General features: G+C 66.8%; 2 protein-coding genes across 2 annotated transcripts in view; one reads left to right on the forward strand and one right to left on the reverse strand.

Annotated features, from left to right (window-relative positions):
• Positions 1-244: 244 nt before the first annotated feature.
• Positions 245-4,721, forward strand: EMIHUDRAFT_466479 (hypothetical protein; the record flags this gene model as incomplete). Its single annotated transcript, XM_005793125.1, has 5 exons — positions 245-361; positions 1,864-2,012; positions 2,255-2,367; positions 2,722-3,998; positions 4,086-4,721. The coding sequence occupies 5 exons, from the start codon at positions 245-247 to the stop codon at positions 4,632-4,634; spliced, it is 2,205 nt and encodes a 734-aa protein (XP_005793182.1). The 3' UTR covers positions 4,635-4,721.
• A 790-nt stretch (positions 4,722-5,511) lies between these two features.
• EMIHUDRAFT_454192 (hypothetical protein) overlaps positions 5,512-7,459 on the reverse strand; it is a gene marked incomplete at its 5' end in the record, with an annotated part of 4,336 nt that continues 2,388 nt past the window's right edge. The window contains 4 exons of the mRNA XM_005793126.1: positions 5,512-6,330; positions 6,401-6,662; positions 6,957-7,079; positions 7,378-7,437. Of these exons, the coding sequence (XP_005793183.1) occupies positions 6,173-6,330; positions 6,401-6,662; positions 6,957-7,079; positions 7,378-7,437 (603 nt within the window). The 3' untranslated portion in view covers positions 5,512-6,172. The remainder of the gene's footprint in view (positions 6,331-6,400; positions 6,663-6,956; positions 7,080-7,377; positions 7,438-7,459) is intronic.

The following is a 7,459-nucleotide window of genomic DNA, read 5'->3' on the forward strand; positions in this document are numbered from 1 at the left end:
CAGGACGGAGGGAGTCGGGGCTGCCGAGAGCGGCTGGGCCGCAGCGCAGCTGCGACCTGCAGGCAAAGTCAGAAGGGGGGGGGGGGGGGAGTAGGCGCGTCCCGTCCCGAGGGCTTTGCGAGTGCGGTAAGTGGGAGCGGGCGGTGGGAGTGAAGGTCGGGATCGAGCCGCGCGCCGTTCAGCCGAGACCATAAAGCGCAGGCGCCTCCAAGACGTTTGCCTCGTGGGTGCGGCGGCGGCGGGCATGATGATGCCGGAGATGATCAAGGCGGCGGCGATGATGGCGGCGGTGATGAAGACGACCATGGTGATGTTAGCGGCGATTGAGGGCGCCGATGGTGAACATGGCAAGTCGGCGGAGGTGAAGACGGCTTGACCCTCGCGCTCTGCGCAGAGGCGTCATCGACAGAAGAGCGAAGCTCTCGTAGTGGGAAGATGAGCGCCGCGGCTGCCGGGAAGGCCGAAGTTGTGCGCGCGCCGCCGATGACGCCGCCCCCAAATTTGCGCCAGGGATGTGTAACAGTGGCGGGGCTGTGTGGCTTGCTTGCGTTTGTGCGTCGGTGGGAGAGGCGTGGGGTCTACGAGTGGAGGGGGCGCAGGCGCCCACGAAGCAGCGTCGACGCACCTGTGAGCGGGATGGGAGCGGGGGTCGCTTCTCGCCGGCCAGCGGAGGGGCAGGGGCGAGGGCGAGGCCGGAAAGCAGAGGATCGCCTTGTCAGTAGCAAAGCTCGGCCCTACGAACTCAGGGCCCTACGAACGCAGGCGGCTTAGGAGGTATTTTCTTCTCAATAACAAGGCTTGTGAATCCCTGGGTTTGTTTCTTGTTTCTTATCACCCTACTGTGAATTGCGTACTAGCTAGTATTGCACACACTCCGTGCAGCTGTGTGTGTGTGTGTGTGTGTGTGTGTGTGTGTGTGTGTGTGTGTGTGTGTGTGTGTGTGTGTGTGTGTGTGTGTGTGTGTGTGTGTGTGTGTGTTTACAGACTGTTCCCCCCTTCATCAAGAGAGCGTCCTGAGGGCCCAACTTCAGAATCGTGCTTTTTGGGTTGGGTCGGGTTGGGTCCTGTTCCGCGTGAAGTTGGGTCGTCGGCGCGAAGGGTGAGGTCTCGACCGCCGCCGCTCACGCCAGCGGACGGCCACCATCGGTGTTTTTGGCTTCGCCACCGTCCAAGGCGTGCGCCATGCGCTCGCCGGCATCGAGCGTGATCGACCGAGCGGCTTGCTGTGTGGACGGCTCTTGTGTGCCGGCACAGAGCTCCGTGCAAGCCTTCCAGCGTGATAGGAACGAGTGTATCGCTTTGACGGATCGACCGTGCTTGTTATCCACATCGATGTGACGCACACAGTGACACATATATGCATCAGACGACACATATTCTCCCATTCGCCCGGACGCAAAACGCTCTCGACGAGAGCCACAAAACAGAAGGCGTCCGCACAGCAAGCCGCTCGGTCGATCACGTTGCTCGCTCGATGCCGGCGAGAGCATGGCGCACGCCTTGGACGGTGGCGAAGCCAAAAACACCGATGGTGGCCGTTTAGCTCGCCCCGCCAGCGCGCGAGCTCGAACGCGCGCAAGGTGTCGGAACTGGAGCGCGTCGGATCCCGCCAGCCGTGGCGGCTCCGCTGCTCTGGGCGACGCTGGCCTCGACCAGTCGTATGATCCAAAGGCCAAGCCGCCGTCCCCACCCTCGTCAAAGCCGCGACATGCCGGATTCGCAGTCTCCTCCCAAATGCAAGGGCCAGCGCATGACACCCCGCTCGCAGCTTCGGTCCAACCGTGGGCCGCCAACGAGGTATGAAACGGCGAGCGGGCGTGGTCTCCTAATCCGCCCTGAGGGTTGTCCGAAATTCGAACGCAGGAGTGCTGGAGTGTGAGCGACGACGCCGGCAATGGCGGCAGATGGTTGAAGGAGTGCACGCCCGATACGCAGTCCGTCTATCAAAGCTGGCCGCACGGTCTCACGGACAACGACGTCTCGGGCGGCATCGCGCTAGCTCTGCGCGTACGGTTGCGCGCAGCCCGTCCACACGTTGTGTGGCGCACGAGCTGTCGAAAGGGGCACCCCTCAAGCTGGTTGTCTACGGCACCTCCATCTCGGCAAACAACAAGCGGCGTCAGCACGGGCCGAGCTACCCAGAGCTGCTGCAGGAGCGGCATCCGAGAACGCGCCACTAGTCGACCTGCTGTCACGCCCAAACGCAGCTACACCCACATCGGGACTGAGCGAGCGCCCCGTTCTTTGCATGCAGGACCTGCTGCTGCGCGCGCTACCGCTCGAACGTCACCGTCAAGGGGGTCGCCTTCCCGGGGATGACGGCGCAGATGCGAGAGGCGTGCGCCGACACGTTACTGCCTCCGGGCGGTGGCGGCGACATGTACATCATAGAGGCCTCGAGCGGCCTCGGGCAGCGGCGAGAGGTGGCCCACAAGTCCGGCTCACGCGCCTCGACTGACCCTCTACCGCACTGAGCACTTGTGCCCCCCCCCGCTCCCAACCCATCCACCTCGCCTCGGGCCGCGCCGCGCGATCTCGGGCGATCTCGCGCTATCTCGGGCGATCTCGGGGCCGCGCCGCGCTATCTCGGGCGATCTCGGAGCGTCGCTCGCGCGGCGGCACATCTGCTCAAAAAAGGAACGGCCTGGTTGGAGCCACGGGGCTCACGTGCTCGGTCCGGCCTCGCTTTTTATTTTTTGAGCTAGACTTCGTTGTGAATAGGATTTTTATTTTCCATCACGCTCGCCGCTTCGGGACTCCGCCACGTAATGTCGATGCCTCTCCTCATCCACGCTTTCTCCGCCGGCCTCGTTGCGCCGCCGGCCGGCACGCTCATCGTCGGCGGTGGCCCGGCAGGGCTAGCGACCGCGATTGCCCTCGCAAAGCGCGGCTACAAGAAAGTCGAGGTGCTCGACCGGCTCCCACCGCCACCTGCGGTCGACGACACGGCGTGGAGCGACACCGCGCGCTTCTATCTCATCGGCATCGGCGGCCGCGGCCAGAACGCGCTTCGCAAAATCGGCGCCTGGGACGCGATTGAGCCCTTCACGCAGCCTGTCGCTGGGAGGAAGGACTGGGCGCCTGGGAGCGGCGTTGACGGCGGTGTGCTGACAGTCCGTGCCGACCGTCCGCCCTCAAACGTGATCCAGCGCGACCGGCTCGTCTCGTGCCTCCTCGCCGAGTCTCGCTCGCTCGGCATCACGGTCCGGCACGAGGTCGACGTGGCGTCTGTGCGGTGGGAGGGCGGCGAGGCGGTGCTGACATGCCGCCCGTGCGGCGAGGAGGCTTGCCAGCTCGAGGAGGCCGTCGAAGGGCGGGCCGCTGCCGCAGCGCCGCCAGCGTCCGGGGGAGAATACGAGCTGCGCGCACCCTTTCTGGTCGCGAGCGATGGCGTCCGCCGCACGGTCGCCGCTGCAGTCGAGGCGGCAGACCGAGAGAGGCGGTGGGCGCTGCCGGGCCGCCGCTTCAAGGTCACGCGCTTCGAGGACACGAGCGTGCGAGTGTACAAGACGGTGCCGTTTCGGCCGCCAGAGGACTGGCGCGGCGACATCAACTACTCTGCGCGCACGGCCAAGGCCAACTTCGACGCGCTGCCCGCCCCCGGCGGAGACTACTGCGGCGTGCTGCTCATCGAGCCCGAGGATGAGCTGACACAGGGCCTGCCAGACGTGCCCTCCGCGCGTCGCTACTTCGACGACCTGCTGCCGATGTTCTCGCCACACATCAGCGACGAGAGCCTGCAGGCGGGCGCTGCCCAAGCTTCCCTCCTCGACCCCGCCCTCCCACCCGCTCCTCCACCCTCCACCGTCAAGCAGCTGCCGCAGCTCCAGCCCGCCCCTCCACCCTCGCAGGCCGTCATCGATAAGCCGACGTCGCGGCTGCCGCAGTTCCGGTACGCCGGCCCGCGGCTGCACCACCGCAACACCGCGCTCCTCGGCGACGCAGTGCACTCCGTCAAGCCGTACTTCGGCCTCGGGGTGAACGCTGCCTTCGAGGACGTGGCGGCCCTCGGACAGGCGCTCGACGACTCCCTCGCTCTCCAACTTTCCGTGAACCTTCCATGAGCCTTCTCGGAACCTTTGCAGGCGCTCGACGACTCCCCCGACCTCCCAAACGCGCTGCGCGCCTTCTCGGCCAAGCGGGCGGGCGAGGCGCGCGTGCTCGTCCAGCTCTCCCGCTCGTTCGACCTCGGCGGCTGGCGCTCCTTCGCCTTCTTCATCGGCCCGCTCATCCTCGACGGCATCTTCCACGGCGTCGCGCCGAGCCTCTTCGCGCCAAACACTTTGGCGATGCTGCAGAAGCCCCACCTCTCCTTTGCCCGCGTGCGCTGGCGCAAGCGGCTCGACCGCACTATCCAGCTCGCTGTCCTCGCCGCCGCCGCCACCGCTGCCGGCCGCCTGGCCGCCGTCGCGCTCGGCGCCGCCGTCCGCGCGCTCACGCGCGCGTCGCTGCCGCCTGCCGCCCGGCCGCTGCTCGCCGCCGCTCCGCTCGCCGCGGCGGCCGCATTCGCCTTGCGGTTGCGGCAGCGCGTCGGCGGCGATGTGGCGGATGTGCTCGCGTCGCAGGTGACCACGGGCAGCGAGAAGGGAGAGCGAGACGAGGAGCGGCTGGTAGGCACGCGGCCAGGCTATTAGCAACTCCCCGCTTCACAGCTCTGACGTCTGAGATATCGCCGTTGGCGGCACATGGCACGTGCATATACATGCATAGACTGATATAAGACACGCATGAGGCATGTGCATGTCGCGCAGCAGGGCCACACTGTCGTACGGGGCTACCGGGTACCAGAGACCCACGATTAGAGCTCTTGGCGTACAAAACCGATGTGGAGCCCTTACCTGCGACACTCTGCATCCCACACGCGCCCTCCGTCTAGGCAGAGAGCCGTCTTACACTGCTGAATGCGAGCGGGACCTGAGCGCAGCGAAGAACCGCGCCCAGGCCGGCGTTTTGCGACGACCAGCGAGGCACTCGCTTCGCTGGTCATCGCAAAACGTGAACAATCGCAGCCTGCGACCGGGAAAGTGGACCCCGATGATCGTACCGGCGTCACTCATCACCTCGCCACCCGTACCGGCCGTCGGATCGACGCGCATCACGCACCCACCCACCTAACAGCGTCGTTCTCGCGCTGTGTGAGTAGGCTCGGCAGCGGCGGAAGGGTCGAGCCCAAGCTTCAACGAGAGTGGCCGAGCGACCCAGGGCAGATGGTACGGCATAAGAACTTAATGTTCCCTTCCTCTCAGGTCGCGCCTTCGACGTGTGCGCGAGCGGTGGCCCCTGCCGTGACCACCCCGTCACGACACTGCTCCGTCACCAGCAACATCCGAGCCATGGTGGGTGTGTCGAGCGTCGACCTGTTTGGGTTGCTTGTGTGTACTATACTATCAATCACCGCAGCCTTTGTGCGGTTGGGAGGGGCACTGGGGCTGATCCGCAGCGTCGCGCAGTCTTATCGTGGGTTTATGGTAGAGGCGTAAGCGACAGTGTGGCCGGCCGTTTTTGGTGAGCGCGCATGAGTAAATCTAAAAAAACACTTTGAGATCAGCCCTCCCTCCACACGGAGGGTGGGCTGGTCCCGCGAGCGGCGGCGCGCCCACGGCAGTCGCATCGGCGCAACACAGACCCTGCGCGCTCTCGCTCTCGCACGCACACCACAATGCGCGTAAGACGGACTGCTCTTGGACTCTCCCGATCCATCGTCTCCGTCCGACGACATGTCACGACATCGACATGCGGACCGCACACACACACAACACAAGTGTCCCAAGGTATCAAACTGAAGAGAGAACGAAGAGAGAACGAAGAGGGAGGGAGGGAGGGAGGGAGGGAGAGAGGAGAGAGAGAGCTCTGATAGTGTGCAAGCGTACTGCGGCTGCGCCGGAGGCCCCCCCCCCGGCGCAAACCACGCCCTCGCGGCCGCGCAACGCGCGACCGAGTGGGGCTGACACGGCAAGGGGTGCTCATCGCACACCAGTTCCGTCGTCGCCACGCCTCACCACCCATAAGAGGGGTGTGTGGGGCGCCCAAGCCCCGCAGCAGCAACACAAAAGCAATGAATCACCGGGCTCGCCCGCCGCCGGTCCCGCCCGCGACCCGCCAAGGAGCGCCCGCCGCCACGGCCGCGGCGGAGGCCCGAGGCCGGCGGGAGGCAGACCTCATGAGCCAACCCTCATGAGCCGGGGTTCGAGATGACCATGTGGTCGAGGTTTGGCATCTCGCCGCTGCCGCCGCCGAGCTTGGACGAGCCCGACTTGCGGGCCCGCTTCTTCTCGAGCCGCTCGCGGTTCATGTAGCACTGCTCGCGGAAGGCGGTCGGCGTCGCGGGGCCTACGGGCAGCGCTCCGAGAAGGCTGCGGAAGGTTGTGGAAGGTCGCGACGGGCGGTCGGCGGGGCTGACCGTGCGTCCCGGCCTCCTCGCCCAGCAGCGTCGTCCCTCCGCTCGCGTGTGGAGAGCGGCCGTCGCCGCTGTGCGAGTCGTTGAGCGAGGTGTACTTTTGCAGCAGCCTCAGGCCCGCCTCGACCTGCGAGTCCGCCTCGGTGAGCCGGTACGGCGGGCACTCCTCAGCGCACCCCTCCAGGAAGGGGTGGTTGAGCGCTCGCTTCGCGTCCGGGCGCAGGTTCGGGTCGGGCTGCACCAGCTCGGTGATGAAAGAGACGAGCTGAGGGTCGTCGCACCTGCAGCCGTGCGGCGCGGGCACGTCGCGGGCACGTCGCGGGCGGCGCGCGTCGCAAGCCGTCGCGGGCGTGGCATGTGCGAGTGGCCGCGGCGGCGGCGTGCGGCAGCGGCGGCGCGAGTCGCTGCGGCGGCGGCGCGCCCGTTCGCGGCGACCTTCCTCTATCTCCCCATCTCTCCCCATATCTCCCCATATCTCGCGCCCGTTTGCGGCGAGGATCATCGCGATGGAGGTCTTGCGCGGCCGCATGCGGCAGAGCCGCCCCTCCTGCTTGCCGACGAGCCCGTTGCGCAGCTGCGCGGCGTCGGACTGGTCGGCGAAGTAGTGGTCGGTGAGCGCGCCCTCCCGGAGCAACGAGCGCGGCAGCGGGCCAAGCACGGCGATGTGCGAGGCGAGGAGCGCCTGGACGGAGAGGGGAGCGAAGCAGCTTCAGACCTCGGCCGCATCTCGGCCGCATCTCGGCCGCGTCTCGGCCGCATCGCGGCCGCATCGCGGCCACGTCTCTGCCGCCTCTCTGCCGCCTCTCTGCCGCCTCTCTGCCGCCTCTCTGCCGCCTCTCGCCTCTCGCCTGGACGGAGCGGTTGTCGAAGAGCAGCTTGCCCGTGTAGAGCTCCATCAGGATGCAGCCGAGGGACCAGAGGTCGACCTGGGAGGGGGAGGGGTCAGAGAGGGCCCGGGAGGGGGGCGGGGAGGGCGGCACCGGATGAGGAACGCCCGCCTGCATTCGCTTCTTGTGCGGGTCCAGCAGACCGGTCGCAATCTGCACGATCATGCCTTGCGGG

Source organism: Emiliania huxleyi, assembly GCF_000372725.1.
Source record: "Emiliania huxleyi CCMP1516 unplaced genomic scaffold EMIHUscaffold_103, whole genome shotgun sequence".
Taxonomy (NCBI): domain Eukaryota; phylum Haptophyta; order Isochrysidales; family Noelaerhabdaceae; genus Emiliania; species Emiliania huxleyi.